Genomic DNA, 18,202 nt, shown 5'->3' with positions numbered 1-18,202 from the left:
TGGCTCTCACACATAAAGCTATCTTATGCCTCAGACGTCTGTAATTGCCTGACAGAGAAACAGAAGAGGTTTCTAGAGGATAAATTAGGTAGTTAACTTGTCCTGGATAAGGAAAAGAATTCAGACATCCACAGTATAGGTAGCTAGGGCTCAGGGGCCAATGAAGAGGTAGGAATAGAACAGGTCTCCTGTGTTACCTGAGGGAAATAGTAAGTTAGTGACTTCTGAGGGGACTGAGGGAAATATCTCAGGAGACAAGCCAACCCTGTTTCGATACACTTTCATTCTTGGGTTTAAGGGAAACACTAGTTTTAAAGCAGGGATGGCCAAATGTGGCTTGGGGGCTGCATGTGGCTCTTACACACATATTGTGTGACTCTTGAAGCCCCCATTGCACCACTGGCCGGCTTGGAGAAGGTATTTGTTTCTCTAAATCACTTCTCCAAGCCAAGCTACCTGCCTTGAACTCCTTCCTTCCCCCCTTCCTCCTTCCTTCCGTCCTTCCTTCTTGGTTTCAAATATCTGAAGTTTATTCTATGTTGCTCTTATGTTAAGCAAATTTGGCCACCCCTGTTTTAAAGCAAGAGTGCTGCTATCTCTTGCTGTATATAACCAGTAATTTGTTACATTCCTTGCTTCATCCACCAAACTACTAAAAACTGAGCTCTTCTAAAGAAGAGATAAACTTGCGTGTGTGTTGTGAACAGAAACTGTTGATGTGAATCACTCCAGGAGAGGGATTAGAAATTACCTCAGAATCCCATTCTGCCTCCTCAGGCCTCCTCTGTAAGAGCAGTACATAATCCAGCACAATTATTGGTTAACATTGCCTCACTGACCACTTGCAACCCCCAACATGATTAAAATCAAGTTGATCACTGCTGCCTGGAGGGTGTGATGGGGAGGGTAGGAACCTGGTTTTCATAGGGGGACTTGGAAGCCTTTTTGTACAGAATTTTTATTATGTAGACCAAATAACTTCAGCCTTTTCAGATCCTAAATATACTGAGCGTGGGATGAATGGAGCAGCAGGCACATGACAGGAAGTCATGTGATGTCAGAGTTATGTGACAGGAAGAGTTAAGACTGCACCAGTATCAAGACATGGATCACTGGCAGACCAAGAAAGCTGGGAGCAGGACTCATTAACCGTCTCTGTCAGATGTTCCGTACTGAGGAACAAACTTATCTTGGAACCATGGAGGAATCCTCTCCACTCCTGACAGACTTTGTGTCACTGCTGTGCCACTCCTTTCAGCACATACACAAAAGAGTGGTGGGAGGCACGTGCTCTTATCACAGGGTCCTTCCAAAAGACTGCAAAAATGATCACAATATTACAGCTTGTGGTGCACCTCAATTAAAAAACAATTGTTATAGGCAGTGAAAAACTGCATTCAGATAAAAACATGAGTACCCCTTCCATTCTAACTGGGATGTTTATCGTTTCCACCCGTGGTGCATTTAGGAACCTGTGACTGTTTCTTCACATGTCGTGACAATCTCCAGCCTTTCACCGGCAACGTCCTACAACTGCAGCGTTACCAGCTTCAGCCACAACAGCCCCAGCGTCCCCACTTTCATTGCGGTCTCCACAATGGGTAAGCTGGATTCGAGTCCTTTGTTTGCCCCTCAGGGGTCAAACTAGGTAAGATACTGATAGTCCTGTGGCTGCATGCTCCTTTGCGCCCAGGCTAGCTTGATCTTGTCAGATCTTGAAAGCTAAGCACAGTTGGCTTGTATTTGGATAGGAGACCTCCAAGAAACCAGGGGACCAGTGCAGGAATACCAGGGGAGTGATGCAAAGGCAGGCAATGGCAACCCCCCCCCCCCTCTGAAACCCTTCAGGGATGCCGTAAGTCAGTCATGATTTATTGACAAAAAAAAAAAAGAGAGAGAGGGCATTTATATTCTACAGAGTACCGGCATCTTGAACATGGTGCCCTTAGGCCAGTGTGAATAATACAACCTTGCACCATCTCAAGTCTAGAAGAGATAAAGAAGAAGGGAAAGAGCAGAGGGCATTAGAAACATTGGAGGAGGGGGACAAAGATGGTGAGGGGTCTGGAGACCAAGTCCTAGGAAGAATGGTTGAAGGAGCTTGACATGTTTAGCTTGGAGAGGAGGCAGCTGAGAGGTGATAGGATCACCATCTTCAAGTACTTGAAAGGCTGTCATCTAGAGGATGATGTGGAATTGTTTTCTGTGGCCCCAGAAGGTAGGACCAGAACCAACGGGTTGAAATTAAATCAGAAGAGTTTCCAGCTCAACATTGGGAAGAACTTCCTGACCGTTAGAGCGATTCCTCAGTGGAACAGGTTTCCTCGGGAGGTGGTGGGCTCTCCCTCTTTGGAGGTTTTCAAACAGAGGCTAGATGAACATCTGACAGCAATGCTGATTCTATGAACTTAGGCAGATCATGAGGGGGAGGGCAGGAAGGGTTGCAGCAGGGCTTAGTTCTCATGGCCCTTTCTTACACGCCCAGGGAAATGCCAGTCATCACTCTCATTTAAAAGTCATTTAAAAAGTATGATGGCAGTAAGGTTTTATTAGGACAATTCTAATCCAAGAAGCATTTGAAGGTAGATGCTGAGCTGATAATTTAGTACACCTTCCAGAGATGTCAGAGGTGTGTGGCACAGGCAGATGAGTTGTGCGAAGGAGCTCTGGCACCTCTTTTTCTACAAATGGCCCCTGTCTATCCTTAGCAGAAATGGGCCCACTCAGAGGTAGTCCTTCACATGTTCTGTCCTGTTTGTAGTAACTCTGGTGTCTTGTGCTTTTGTTAACCCAGCTCCTGTGTTTGTGTCTGCAGTGACAGAGATGAATCCCAACGTGGTGGTGATCTCAGTTCTAGCCATCCTGAGCATTCTTCTGATTGGGCTGCTGCTTGTGACTCTTGTAGTTCTTCGGAGAAAACATCTACAAATGGCCAGGTACATCAACTGATGGCCTCATGCTAATGAAGAATCAGTCTCTGTGAAGAGCCTCAGGCTGTAATCACACACACTAAATAATGCACTTTCAATGCACTTTCCAACTGGATTTTACTGTGCAAACTGGCAAAATCCAGTTGGAAAGTGCAGTGAAAGTGGATTGAAAGTGCATTGTTTAATGTGTGTCATCACAGCCTCTGACATATAGTGATGTGTACAACAGAACTCAGCTTTTTCTATTTTTCAGGGTCAAGAAGGTCAATGAAACTCAGGAGAAGGTAGGGTGACTCAGTCAGTCCAGAAAGCTAGCTTCTTATGATCTATTTAGAATGTGACAATATATAAAGATTCCAAAAGGCAGAAGTCATATGAGGCAAGACATGTACAGCATTATCTGTACCAGGAAGGTCATATCACTAGAAGCATCCTAAAGTCTCCTGGGAAACAGAACCAAAGTTTCAACTATAGAAACTAATTAGTATAGAACAGGGGTGGACAAACTGTGGCTTGGGAGCCACATGTGGCTCTTTCACACATATCGTATAGCTCTTGAAGCCCCCACTGCCCTGTGATCCAGCCTGGAAAAGGCATTTCTCTCTTTAAATCACTTCTCCAAGCCAAGCCAAACAGTGGCTTGAAGAATACATTTGAAGTTGCTTTCTTTCTACCTCTCCATCTATTTTCCTTCCTTCCTTCCATCCTCCCTCCCTCAAACATCTGACATGCATGTCTTGTGGCTCTCAAACATCTGATGTTTATTCTATGTGGCTCTTACATTAATCAAGTTTGGCCACCCCTGGTATAGAAATTGAAGTAGCACAAGGTTAGCAGAGGACTGAGACTAATTCCAAAACATATAGCAAAGGTTTGCCCAGTCACCGAAGCGCGATGCTAAGCACAGTAAATAAATCTCCCAATAAGTATATTGCAAAAGAGGTAAACTTACATTTATTCAAGTAGATCCAGATTCACATTCAGGTTGCAGTCAAAAGGAGAGAGAGTCCTTTCCCTCTCACAAATTGCCAGCTTGTCTGCATCAAGTGTATGGGGCATTGTATCTACAGGAGAGACCTGCAGAGATTTGTGTCTCCATGGAAGGCCATGTGAAGCGTGTGAGTGGACAAAGGAGAGAAGGGGCCAGAGGATAACTCCCTGATTAAAACAAAAACACACATCCCATTCAAAGAGATAACACCTATACACACTTAGATGTAGTCCTTCCCCCAAGTGTCCAGGCAGGCTGTGTTACTCACTCCAACATTACTGATGTAAAGTAAGCTGGAGAAGGGGAAAACGATATGGTAAGATGCTTTGGGGCTCCATTGGGGAGAAAAGTGGGGTATAAATTTCTAAATAAATTAAAAACTGGTCTATTCTTCCTCCTGATAGGAGCCCCATGGCACAGAGTGGTAAGCTGCAGTACTGCAGTCCAAGCTCTGCTCACGACCTGAGTTCGATCCTGGCAGAAGCTGGGTTCAGGTAACTGGCTCCAGGCTGACTCTGCCTTCCATCTTTCCGAAGTCGGTAAAATGAGTATCCAGCTTGCTGGGGGGACAGTGTAGATGACTGGGGAAGGCAATGGCAAGAAAAGGAAAGGTCCCCTGTGTAAGCACCCGTCGTTTCTGCCTCTGGGGTGACGTTGCTTTCACAACGTTTTCATGGCAGACTTTTTATGGGGTGGTTTGCCATTGCCTTCCCCAGTCATCTACACTTTCCCCCCAGCAAGCTGGATACTCATTTTACCGACCTTGGAAGAATGGAAAGCTGAGTCAACCTTGAGCTGGCTACCTGAAAATCCGGTTTCCACCGGGGATCGAACTCAGGTCATGAGCAGAGCTTAGGACTGCAGTACTGCAGCTTTAACACTCTGCACCACGGGACAAACCACCCTGTAAAAAGCCTGCCGTGAAAATGTCGTGATGCGACGTCACCCCAGAGTCGGAAATGACTGGTGCTTGCACAGGGAACTAACTACCTTTACCTTTTTTATTCCTCCTCCCTCATTTTGAGACAATCTTCTTTTTATTGCTCCCGCTGCTTCTTACGGTTGCCTCCTGTGGACCAACTTGCACTCCATTTGGAGAGCTAAATCAGACGGCTGTTTTTACAAAAATTGATCAACACAAGGAATCACCCCATAAAGGAGAGATTTTCAGGATTAGGACCAGCAGGGGTGAAATTCTAGCAGGAGCTCCTTTGCATATTAGGCCACACACCCCTGATGTAGCCAATCCTCCTGGAACTTACAAGGCTCTTTTTTGTAAATTCTTGGAGGATTGGCTACCTCCGGAGGGTGTGGCCTAATATGCAAAGGAGCTCCTGCTAGAATTCCACCTCTGAGGACCAGTGATTCCCTTTCAATCCCCACTGTAATTTTCTCATTCCTTTCAAGGTTAGGAAACGATGTAATTTCATTTGAAAGCAAAGCAGAAAGGGGGAGGAGTGCTAATTGGTTCCCCCGACAGACATGGCATTTTATTAATCAGGATGTATTTGATGTACATTACAAATTGTAGGTGAAACGTGCACACTTGGAGTAGTAAATTGGATTATCTGTGCTTTGCTCTTCTGATAACTACAGCTGTGAAAAGCTGGGTGATGCCTCCTCCATCTTATTAGCAAACAATGTATATGACGCCTTTCGTGATTTTCCTGGCAGGGTCAAAATCATAACCTAAAGAACGACAGAGACAGATGGAATTTAGCTGCAGTTATTGCTCCCTCCAAAAGCTGCAAAATTGCAATAGCCTCCTGAATTGAAGTATAATAGCTGTCTAGGGGTAGTCTCAGCTAGCCAGGCATCCTACAGTATGAAAGCAGGACTTCCCTCACTGGATGAAGATGTTGGTCTATGGATTAGAAATGGTCCAGTGTGTTTTTTTCAAGATCCAGGAGACTGCTGTTGAGTTTGCGCTATCAGGCCTTTATATCTACCGGTAATAACCTTGTGGACTTCCTAAAACAGGGAGTGTGGCGCTGGAACCTTTGTCAATTTTGCTTCGTTGGAGAGAGATGGGAAGCTCCCCTACAACTGGTAAGCATTCGACTCCCTAAAACCCTATTACTCCTGTGCTGTCCGTCCATCTATCCATCCACCCATCCATCCATCCATCCATCCATCCATCCATCCATCCATCCATCCATCCAGTTCACTGTATTATTCCTCTTCCTTCCTTCCTTCCTTCCTTCCTTCCTTCCTTCCTTCCTTCCTTCCTTCCTTCCTTCCTTCCTTCCTTCCTTCCTTCCTTCCTTCCTTCCTTCCTTCCTTCCTTCCTTCCTTCCTTCTCCCTCCCTCCCTCCATTCTCCCTCCCTCCCTCCCTTCCTTCCTTCTTTCCTTCCTTCCCTCCCTACCTCTCTTCCTCCCTTCCTCCCTTCCTTCCTTCCTTCCTTCCTTCCTTCCTTCCTTCCTTCCTTCCTTCCTTCCTTCCTTCCTTCCTTCCTTCCTTCCTTCCCTCCCTCCCTCCCTCCCTCCCTTCCTTCCTGTGTGTAAATGTTTTTCAATTGCACTCTAGCTAGTAAATGTTGGGAAATGGCTATTGAGTTTTCAGCTGCTGCAATTAGACTTCAGCCTGTTCCGCATACTGACCTCACTCTTACAGACGGGCGGTTAAAGCCGCCCCGGGACGGCAGACAGGCAGATCTAAAAAGTGCATCTACATGTGCACCTGTCCCTGTCCTGCCCCCGAGCCATCTCCGACTTATCGGGAGTTGGCTCAAAACGGCACCACTTTGAAAGGGGTGTCTTTTTGCTGGGGCACCTCCTGGCTGTCTGGATGGCCAGGAAGTGCCCGGAGAGTGCCTGGGGAGCTGCGGACGGGGTGCATGAGCGCTCCAGATGCTCCCCTAGGTGCCTGCGGCCCATCCCTCTTCTACGGGCTATCAGGACAGTCCCAGGCACACCTTTTCCTGCCAGCTCACTTCCAGGGCGGCTTCATGCTGCCTGAGCCAAATGTCTGTTAGCCTGTGAGGACCAAATTGGAAAAGTTAGTATGCTGCATTATTGCTATGAAAGCCACCAATGGAAGTTGTTTTCCAAAACATTCTTCATGGCAGATTGGATAACCCACCAAATTTCCTAACGTTTCAAACTTTTTAAAAAATAGCCCCCTTCCTGCCAAAGTTTCGCTTCCACCCAAATTCTCTCTTCTCCAGGGAACTGGCTTAGCAATCACTCTTTTCTTCAGTGGTCCATCTGTCCTTTTTAAGCATTGCGTTGATTAGTTAGTAGCTCAAGGTCACGCCCTTTTATGGCTGTTTGGAGTGAGGAATTGTAACATATGATAGATGGCTGTCCCCGCCTGAGCAGACAGCGGCTGTGATTCCTCTCCCTAGACACATTTTATAGGTATCCTAAAGCAATGAAGAACTGGAAGTTTGATCTATAAACCCATTAGCAGCACCGCAGAGATATATTTACACTCTGCAATGAGAGAACGCTTTATGGATTGCCCATTAATGAGCCTGTTCATCTACAAGACCAGCTGGTTGTTAATTTCTTTCACACCGCAGGGCAAACGTCAGGGTTACTGTAGGGGTAGGGGTTGTTTAACTTGCAATGTGATGTTTGCAACCCCGCACCCCACCAGCACAAATTCTGCTGTGTGGTAGGGTTGCCAACTTCCAGGTAGTCGAACGAACAACCCTAGAGCATCACAGTGAAAGGCAAAAACAAACAAATAACTGTGAATGAATAACGAAATTATTTCAAACAAAATGTATTCAATAACAACTTACAGCATTATAATGTTACTACAACTAACCACTACATTCTACAATATTCTATAATCACAATCCTAAAATTGAATACCAAAAATACAGTCCGAAGTTTATTAATTCATTCCAATTCATACACAGATGTCTGTTACCGACTTTTAAAACTTGCGAGGATTCACTTGCTCCAACGGGTATAATTAAAGTGCCGGTGCTCTGAAAATTGCATTGCAAAAGATCTTTATGACTGCCAAAATCTTCTTAATCGCCCACATCCAAGGCTTCTAATTATTGCAACAGGAACATTCATAAAGTAGGGTGGGTATAACATAAGCCTCTTAACAGGAACGTGCATTTGCTTCTGTTTTTGGGCAAACCCTTCTTCAGAGAGGCATGTCCCACTCTTTAAATTTGTCATAGGATCACTAGCGCACAGCACCCAACATGTTAAGAGTGGGACATGCTTCTCTGAAGAAGGAGCCTCAGCCAATAGAAGGAAGAGAAGCTTGGCTCAGTAGCTCTGCTGTGGATTGGGAGAGCCTGGCAAAGCAAGCTCTGTCTCCCTCCCCCCTTCCTCCCCAAGGGAGGAGCCTCAGCCAATGGAGAAAATAGAGGTTTTGCTCTGTAGCTCCTGTGCAATTGAGCAAGCCTTGCAAAGCAAGCTGTGTTGTAGAAGGAAACAAGATATAGGGAGAAGGAAGCAGATGACATCCACTTGCTCAGGGCCTGATAGGAGCCTCCGGGGGCCTGATTTGGCCCCTGAACTGCATGTTTGACTCCCCTGCGTAAAACTTGGTTTTCAGGGGCTGGGGAATAAGAAAAGGCATTCAGATTCTAGGAGAAACTCCATCCCACACATCTCTGTTTGTGGCTCGCCCATTAAGAACTGGTTTGAAGAAGACGAGAGGCTTTGAAGCACTTCTCTGATTTTTATGGGGCTCTTTTCCTGATGACAAGAAATGTGAAATGGATTAGACACAGTGCTCGGGTGAGCCTTTTGATCATAAACTCCCCCCAATGAATTAAAGCCACTAGCGAGGCCGGCAAGTCGGGATTCAGCTAATGAACAAAGTCGAAATCAGGCTTCAGTTCTTTTCCGAGGGGCCAGAAGCAGATAGCCAGACAGGACAATCATTAATCTTTTCGGTGGGAGGGGGGGTCCGTCTTTGATACAGAGGCCATATTAATGGCACCGGAGGCAGAAGATCAAACGGACCAGCTAATTAAAGATCCAGACTTGAATAAGGTTAACAAAATCCCCTGAAAATGAAGAGCGCCGATGCAAAGGACAGACGTCAACTTCTGCAAGGCAGTCTGGACCAAGTGGTGCAGCTGTGCACTGGAAGTATTTGCATGAATGAAAACCGGGGCTTTTTTTGTACCAAGAACTCCTTTTTCTGGACTGGAGCTAATAGCAGCCAGTCGCCTGAATACTGCATTTGCAGTTCTGATTGAAATTGTGAACATATGAAGCTATGACAGACCTTTTGAGTTCCAAGACAGGTACTGTCTGTCCTAATCTGGATAGCCCAGACAAGCCCGATCTCATCAGATCTCAAAAGCTAAGCACGGTCGACTCTGGCAGGTACTTGGATGGGAGACCTCCTTGGAATACCAGAGCTGGAAGATGAGGACAGGCTTTATTCAGCCAGCTCTCTGAATATCCTCCAGGCCCCCAGTAGGGTTCAGTCACCAGATGTTGCCATGACATCCAGGTGCATGAACATAAACACAAATACAAAAATACCAAAAAGGGGGACTTTTTTTCTGTAGCAGGAACTCCTCTGCATATTAGGCCACATACCCCTGATGCAGCCAATCTTCCAAGAGCTTACAGAAGAAGAAGAATTGCAGATTTATATCCTGCCCTTCTCTCCAAATCAGAGACTCAGAGCAGCTTACAATCTCCTTTATCTTCTCCCCCCACAAAAGACACCCTGTGAGGTGGGTGGGGCTGGAGAGGGCTCTCACAACAGCTGCCCTTTCAAGGACAACTGAACTATGGCTGACCCAAGGCCATTCCAGCAGCTGCAAGTGGAGGAGAGGGGAATCAAACCCGGTTCTCCCAGATAAGAGTCCACGCACTTAACCACTACACCAAACTGGCTCTCTCTTACAATAGGCCCTGTAAGAAGAAGAAGAGAGAGGGATAATGTCTACTCTGATAGGCAGCAGTTCTCCATGATCTGGTGGAGTGTTTCATATAACTTGCTACCAGATACTTTTCATTGGAGAGGCTGGGACCCTCTTCATGCAAAACAGGTGCTCTGCCCCCGAGACACAGCCCCTGACCGGACACAGCGAGTGAGCTACCGAGCCACTTCTTTTTGTTAATGCCAGGTGACCAGATCACAGTTCTCCCGAGTAACGTTGCTGTGACTCAAGCACAAATTACAATTTAGATTTTTGACACACCCCTTCTGGGCTTACTTAATTCTTTAGGGAAACCGCAGCCTGGAAAGCTGCCTGGGTCGGGGTTTAAAACGTGCTTATAAAAGTAAACATCTCTTCTTCTTAAGAACAGTTGTGTAGAGATGGAGTGTTACCCTTCCTGCGGGGAATTGCTTGGAAGTTTCATGGTCTCTAGCAGGGCTTCTTTTTTTTGTAGCAGGAGCTCCTTTGCATATTAGGCCACACACCCCTGATGTAGCCAAATCTCCTGGAGTTTACAGGGCTCTTCTTATAGGGCCTACTGTAAGCTCCAGGAGGAGTGGCTACATCAGGGGGTGTGGCCTAATATGCAAAGGAGCTCCTGCTACAAAAAAACCCTGATAGAGAGCAATGGCAGGAAAACACCTTTGTATGTCTGGATTATGCTTTCCATTTATCCCCCCCCCCCCCCGAATTAGGGTTCCAATCCCCAGGTGGGGCAGGGATTCCCCAGTTTGGAGGCTCTCACTCCTGCTTCAGGATAATCAGAAAGCGGGGGGAAGGGAGGGAATTGTCTGCTGGGAACTCTATTATTCCCTATGGAGACTTATTCCCATAGAAAATAATGGCAAATTGATTCACAGGTATCTGGGGCTCTGAGGGGGGAAGGCTGTTTTTGGAGATAGAGGCACCAGATTTTCAGTATAGAATCCTGTGCTTATCCCCAAAATACTCCCCAAGTTTAAAAAAAAATGGACTAGGGGATCCAATTCTATGAGCCCCCAAAGAAGGTGCCCCTATCCTTCATTATTTCCAATGGAAGGCATTTAAAAGGTGTGCAGTCCCTGTAAATGTGATGGCCAGAACCCCCTTTGGAGTTCAATTGTGCTTGTCACAACCTTGCTCCTGGCTCCACCCCCAAAGTCCCCAGATATTTCTTGAATTGGACTTGGCAACCGTACCCCCAATCCAGGAAGAGCCATTTGGGACAATGGTCTGTAGACTTTTAAAGTTATTGCTGCTCTAATTTCTTATTGCTGAGCTAGACTGCTCTTGTTATGTAAAAAAACCTTTCAGCTTCTATCCTACATTTCCCATCTCTCAGTTCTTTCTCTCCCTTTGCTAGCAGTATGCAATGCGGAATGTGTTTTACTGTTTTATATGTTTTGCCATGATTGGCTGTGTTCTCAGGGGGAAACTTCAACCATGTCTTTCTGCCTTACCTGTAGGGTTGCCATTCCCCAGTTGGAGGTGGGGAATCCCCCGATGTGAAGCCTCCTCCCCACTTCAAAGCTAGAAAGCCAGGGGGGCAAATAGCTGCTAGACTTTCTATTATAATCTATGGAGACCAGTTCCCATAGGGTATAATGGAGAATCGACCCATGGGTCTCTGGGGCTCGGGGCGGGGGGCTGGTTTTTGAGGTAGAGGTTCTAAATTTCAGCATAGCTGCTGACGCCTCTCCTCAAAAGATTCCCAAGTTTCAAAAAGATTGGACCAGGAGGTCGCATTCTATGACTCCCAAAAGAAGGTGCCCCTATCCTTCATTTTTTCCAGTGAAGGCATTTAAAAGGAATGCGGTCCCTTTAAATGCAATGGCAGCTCACCCAGAGTCTCCTGGTAAGTCCCCCACTGGTTTGTTGTCCTAACCTGGCAACCCAGCTTGCCTGCTGCCCGCACTAAGCCTCCACGCTGGTTCTTTTTGTCTGCCATTTTGCAAAAGATGCTTAGTGGCATCTGTATTGCCCAGATGGCTTAATTGAGCCCCGTTTGATTGAGTTGTCCCCTTCCCAGGTTACACTGAGGGCTTGGCGTCCCGATCCTTTGACTCTTGTTGTTCGACTGGGAGAGAGGAAATGATAGAGATGTATGCCCTTTGTATTACTAGATCAAGAGCCTTTTTTGTAGCAGAAACTCCTTTGCATATTAGGCCACACCCTCCTGATGTAGCCAATTTTCCAAGAGCTTACTGTACTAAGAGCCCTGTAAGTTCTTGGAGGATTGGCTACATCAGGGATGTGTGGCCCAGGGGTCGTTTTGTAGAAAAATAGGTGGTGGAGCTCATCCAGGGATTGTTATGCAGCTGCAATACTATTCAATGGACAAGGGGGTGGAACTCTCAGAAGGAGGAGGAGGAACTCTCAGAAGGAGGAGGAGGAACTCTCAGAAGGAGGAGGAGGAACTCTCAGAAGGAGGAGGTGGAGCTCTCAGAAAGTTTCAGGAGCTCTGCTCCTGTGAGCTCCCACTGAATATGAGACCTGGTGTGGCCTAATATGCAAAGGAATTCCTGCTACCAAAAAAAAAAACCCTGACCAGGTCTATCTTTGGAGGGTGACCCTCTGACTGCTTCTAAGAACCCAGCACACCCAATCGCTTAATGCTCTGTATACTTGTATTCCTTTACTTTGTGTCACATCTCCAGGACTGTAGAGGCTCTGTGCTAAAAAAAAAGGGGGGGGGGAGAAACTCACATGCTGTTCTAAAAACAGTGCAATGTAGCAAATGGCATGATATGCAAATGAGGCATGCGCACACTTATTAGACAAACGCCTTTGAGTCTGCTTCTGTGACTCACGAGGAGGGGGAAAGGAGCTCTGCGAGCATGGCAGCTGCTGGAATTCCTCGCACCCCTCTGCCTTGCAAAGGTTCACCAGGTATTGTCTGCTTCCACAGGGACTAGAGACGAGCTTCCATCCGGCCCACAGTGGGGCTGAAAGCATCCTAGCCTTTTCCGGTACTTCCTTTCTTGTTGCAATGAAATGTCAGGATGCTGTATTTTCAGTCTGATCCCAGTCTCGGGGCTCATTTGGTGCTGTCTCATAATTTGAGTCGATCGGGGTGGAATTCTAGCAGGATCTCCTTTGCATATTAGGCCACACACCCCTGATGTAGCCACCCCTCCAAGAGCTTACAAAAAAAGAGCCTTGTAAGCTCTTGGAGAACTGGCTATATCAGGGAGGTGTGGCCTAATATGCAAAGGAGCTCCTGCTAGAATCCCACCCCTGGAGACGATACGCAGCCCTGCCTTTGTCTGCTACGTGATGTATTGCATTTCTTGGCGTCTGTTTTGTTTTACTAATCCTCCTTGCTAATTTTTTTTTGTTAATCTCTGTATATGTTATCTATTAATACTCACAGGCGTAGGAGTGTGTTTGCTTTCCTAACTCTGTTGCCTTCCTGCCTCTGGACTGATTATCTCTTGGCCTTTTATATTAACCCTTGGTAAGTCCTTTTCAACGTTCTTCCGTAACTGCAGCGGTTCATGTCTTGCCTCGGTTGCTCAGTTGCTTCGGAGCCAACGTCTCTCTCTTCTGTCTTGCTGTGAGATGGAGGAAGAAACGTTTGTTCCAGAGCTGTATCTCTTTGAGGGTGGGGAGGAGGCAGCTGGATCGAGTCAGTGTGTGGTTAGAGCTCTGGACTACAATGTGGGAGATGCAGGTTCAAATCTCCACTCTGCTATAAAGCTCACCAGGGCTTTTTTTTTTTTTGGCAGCAGGAACTCCTTTGCATATTAGGCCACACACCCCTGATGTAGCCAATCCTCCAAGAGTTTACAGGGCTCTTAGTACAGGGCCTGCTGTAAGCTCGAGGAAGATTGGCTATATCGGGGGGGGGGGGGGTGGCCTAATATGCAAAGGAGTTCCTGCTACAAAAAAGCCCCAAAGTTCACTGGGTGACTTTGGACCAATCGCATGAAGCTCTCCAGTGTCTCAGGTGGGAAGTCTTTCACATTACCTACTGCCTGGTCCTTTTAACTGGAGTTGGCGGGGATTGAACCGGAGACCGTCTGCATGCTAAGCAGATGCTCTGCCACTGAGCTACAGCCCCTTCCCCACTCATTCTTTCTCAACCTAACCTACCTCACAGGGTTGCTGAGACAATAAAATGAAGGATCACAGCACAATGTTTGCTGGTTTGAAGTCCTTGGAGGAAGGGTGGGCTAAAAATATGCTAAATGAATAATCAGTACTCACAAGGTACTAATGTTGCTAGCTCTGAAAGGGTTTCCCCTCTTATAGGAACTCATTCCCTGGCTTAAGCCAAGGAACAGAGGTGGCCACATGTGACTCTTTCACAATAATGTGTGGCTCTTGAAGCCCCCCACACCCACTCCACAGGCCAGCTTGGAGAAGTCATTTGTCTCTTTAAATCACTTCTCCAAGCCAAGCCAGCCAGCAGCTTGAAGAATGCATCTAGTTAAAGTTGCTTTCTTTCCCCCCTCTCTCCCACCCCTGACCTATTCGCCTGCCTGCCTTCTTTGCAGCTCTCAAACATCTGACGTTCATGTCTCGCGGCTCTCAAACATCTGACATTTATTCTATGTGGCTCTTATGTTAATCAAGTTCAGCCACCCCTGTTTTAGAACAGGTTTGAGAGAAATCCAGGGCTTTTTTTGTATCAGGAACTCCTTTGCATATTAGGCCACATACCCCTGATGTAGCCAATCCTCTTACAGTAGGCCCTGTAATAAGAGCCCTGTAAGCTCTTGAAGGATTGGCTACATAAGAGGGGTGTGGCCTAATATGTAAAGGAGTTCCTGCTACAAAAAAAAAAGCCCTGGAGAAATCTGTTTCCCAGAAGTTGCTATTTCCCTGATTTGGAACACCTTGAAAACCTGGCAGGTTTTAAGCATTTGTCTGCACAGATGCGTTTGTGTGTCGAAGCTTGCATTTTGCTAATTGTCAAATGTTCCCCAGTGTGTATCAAAAATGTCGATGGTAAATCATATCCCTTGTTCAAGTTCCCCGATTCACTTATTCAGATAGTTGAGAACCTGCCTCTTGATCAACAGATCCAGAAAATGGTTAACGAAAATTCAAAAGGAAACCGCCGGCTGGGAAAAGATGGCCAGTCTATTTGTCAATGGAACTAATGTTTATTCGTTTGTTTTTCTTGTAGGAGTAAAAATGGTTTGAAGAAGAGAAAGCTGACCAAGTATGCCTATTTTTGTAAATATTCAAACAAATGAAAATAATGCTTATTTGCCTATGCATCCTCCTGAAATCTGAAGGACACTAATGTCACCCTTAATAACTTATGAGAGATAAAATGGCCTTATATTGAGTGGTACCAATAGTCCTTTTCAGGGCTTATTTTGTAGCAGGAACTCCTTTGCATATTAGGCCACACACCCCTGATGTAGCCAATCCTCCAAGAGCTTACAGGGCTCTTAATACAGGGCCTGCTGTAAGTTCCAGGAGGATTGGCTACATCAGGGGGGTGTCGCCTAATATGCAAAGGAGTTCCTGCTACAAAAAAAAGCCCTGGTCCTTTTAGTTCCTTAGTGACCTAGGCTGCCAGGTTTCCCCTGGTCACTGGTGGGGGATCAGGGTTGGGAAACTTCTGGAGATATATGGAGGTGCATCCTAGAGAAGACAGGGATTTCAGTGGAATACCATGCCATAGAGCCCCACCACCACCAAGCATCTATTTTTTTCTAGGGAAACTGAATACTGTTGTCTGGAGACAAGCTGAAATTCCAGAGGATCTCCAGGTCCTGTCTTGAGACTGGCATCCCTGTGAACTGATGCCTCTGAAAATTATGGCACTTCAGAAATGATTTTGGGACCTCCTTGCAGAGAGCCTTTTAGCTGAAACTGAACTGGGCTCCTGACCACGTCTATAAAGCAGGGGTGTCAAACCTGGGGCTGCTGGATGAGGACCTTAAATAGGTCTGCTTCCTTCTCCCTCTCTCTTGCTTCCTTCTGCATCACAACTTGCTATGCCAGGCTTGCTCAATCACACAGGAGCTATGGAGCAAAGCCTCTATTTTCTCCCTTGGAGAGGAAGGGGGGAGAGAGAGCTTGCTATGCCAGGCTCTCTCAATCGCACAACAGAGCTACTGGGCTAAGCCTCTCTTCCTTCTATTGGCTGAGCAAGACTTGTCAGTGTTCGGAGACTGTTAAATAAACAAAATATTGCAAGTTTACTTCACTACCCGGCATTAAATTTTATGACACGCATGGCCTGGCTTGACAAGGTCTCAATTATGTCAGATCCAGCCCTCCTAACAAATGAGTTTGACACCCCTGTATAGCATCTGCTCTACAGCTGATGCAGGCTTTCCTCTACCTGTTGCTCCTTCCTCCGTAAGATCGGTCGGCCCATTTCATCACATAACTGAATATTGCAGTTCAGTTGCACCTTTAAGACCAGCAACGTTTTATTCAGAATATAAGCTTTTGTGTGCATGCACACTTTTGGGGAGGGACGGTGGCTCAGTGGTAGAGCATCTGCTTGGTAAGGAGAAGGTCCCAGGTTCAATTCCCGGCATCTCCAACTAAAAAGGGTCCAGGCAAGTCAATGTGAAAAACCTCAGACCCTGGAGAGCCGCTGCCAGTCTGAGTAGACAATACTGACTTTGATGGACCGAGGGTCTGATTCCGTATAAGGCAGCTTCATATGTTCATCAGACAATGAAATGAGGTACAGTGAGCAGAATGACATATAGCTGGTAGCAATACTCCTCCCTCTAAGTCTTGTGAGCAAAAATTCTACTTGATGAGCTGCTGGCATTAAACTTGTGAGCTCCTGCATCAATTAGTTTGCTCTGAGGCCATCCTTCCTGAGTTAAGACAAAAATATGTGAGCTGGAGGCTTAAAAACTGTGAGCTAGCTCACACTAACTCAACTTAGTGGGAAAATTGGCGAGTAGCTGTAGAGTAATTAACAGACTCTGTATTTATTGCCTGCGACACTCTCATCATAACTCTTCAATGATGACAATTTATTGACTTGGCTGTTTTCCAACACAACATATGGTGCCTAAATCAAACTGGTTGTTCTTTCAATTTGTTAATTGTACTATTCTGCCATAGCTTCTAACACGGAACTATTTTGTATGCTTAACCACTGCTCACCAGCTATATGTAACTTCTCACTGTACCCCATTTTGTTGTCTGATGAAGCGTGCATGTACACGAAAGCTTACATTCTGAATAAATCTTGGTTGGTCTTAAAGGTGTTAATGGAGTCCAACTTTGTTCTATTGCTTTAGACCAGGGGTGGTCTAAAGCAATAGAAGGTTACTTGGTGTGGCCCTCGGGGGTTGCTGGACTGAACAGCCTCTCTGGGGCCTAGCTGGCCAGCTAGGATCATGGGGCCAAGCCATGCTGTATAGCACCCTCTACAGGGCCCAGATGTACTGTGCGGCAGCCTCCCTGGGGCCTGGCTGGCCGGCCAAAATTGCTGCAGGGCCTGGAAAAGTTACTGTCACTGTTCAGTTCGCACTTGATTATCCCAGATGGTGTGGCCTAATATGCTAATGAGTGTGTGACCTAATATGCTAATATTAGAGGATGTGGTCTACAAAAAAGCCCTGGACCTAGGCATTTGCCTAGGGCAGCGGGCCGGGTGTTTGTGCCAGATTAGGCTCTCCCTAGAAAAAGAAAAACAATTATTTGCATTAATTTTGCAGGCCTGAATCATTCTCCCTCAGCGGAGCACTGCTTTTTAAGTTGATAATTTTTTATGGCCCGTAAATGATGTTATAAATATCCATATGGCCCTTGGCAGAAAAAAAGGTTCCTCACCCCTGCTTTAGACCAACACGGCTGCCCACCTGGATCTATCTGAATACAGTATTGTGGGGTTTCCTCACGGAGAGAATGTGTGTTTCTTTTTCATGACAATCTGTTGGGATGCAAGTAATGCCAGGCTGTCATAAAACCCCTGCTGTTCTGTCCAAAGAGGCCTGTTAAGGTGAAATTGCAGGTGGTTTCTGAACCTTTTAATAGACTCCCCCCCCCCCTTTTATGGACTGCAGCAGCTGCAGTTGCTGTTTAAAGGGAAAGGGTACCTACAAGGACTTGGGGAAGGGAAATCAAATTTTCTCCATTAATTTCCCCCTTTGCTGTTTGCTGTTGCCGCCCCACTTATCTCTTCCTGGCTCGCAGTCACCTCTCTCAGTCCATACTGCCATTTTCTTGTCTTCTCCTCCTCCAGTTTGGTGTAGTGGTTAAGTGTGCGGACTCTTATCTGGGAGAACCAGGTTTGATTCCGCACTCCTCCACTTGCACCTGTTGAGATGGCATTGGGTCAGCCATAACTTTCATAGAGGCTGTCCTTGAAAGGGCAACTGCTGAAAAGCACTCTCAGCCCCACCCACCTCACAGGGTGTCTGTTGTGTGTGTGTGGGGGGGGAGGTAAAGGAGATTGTGACCGCTCTGAGACTCTGAGATTCAGGGT

At 46.4% G+C, this 18,202-nt stretch overlaps 1 protein-coding gene across 2 annotated transcripts in view; it reads left to right on the top strand.

Annotated features, from left to right (window-relative positions):
• Positions 1 to 18,202, top strand: part of PTPRO (protein tyrosine phosphatase receptor type O) — a 258,979-nt gene that overhangs the window by 206,010 nt on the left and 34,767 nt on the right. For both annotated transcript variants that reach the window (XM_060245875.1, XM_060245876.1), the window contains 5 exons: positions 1,469 to 1,601; positions 2,816 to 2,936; positions 5,902 to 5,970; positions 13,154 to 13,237; positions 14,915 to 14,950. In XM_060245875.1, coding sequence (XP_060101858.1) covers positions 1,469 to 1,601; positions 2,816 to 2,936; positions 5,902 to 5,970; positions 13,154 to 13,237; positions 14,915 to 14,950 — 443 coding nt within the window. The remainder of the gene's footprint in view (positions 1 to 1,468; positions 1,602 to 2,815; positions 2,937 to 5,901; positions 5,971 to 13,153; positions 13,238 to 14,914; positions 14,951 to 18,202) is intronic.

Source organism: Heteronotia binoei, chromosome 8 (assembly GCF_032191835.1).
Source record: "Heteronotia binoei isolate CCM8104 ecotype False Entrance Well chromosome 8, APGP_CSIRO_Hbin_v1, whole genome shotgun sequence".
NCBI classification, from domain to species: Eukaryota; Metazoa; Chordata; class Lepidosauria; order Squamata; family Gekkonidae; genus Heteronotia; species Heteronotia binoei.
This window is presented reverse-complemented; position numbering and strand designations above follow the sequence as displayed.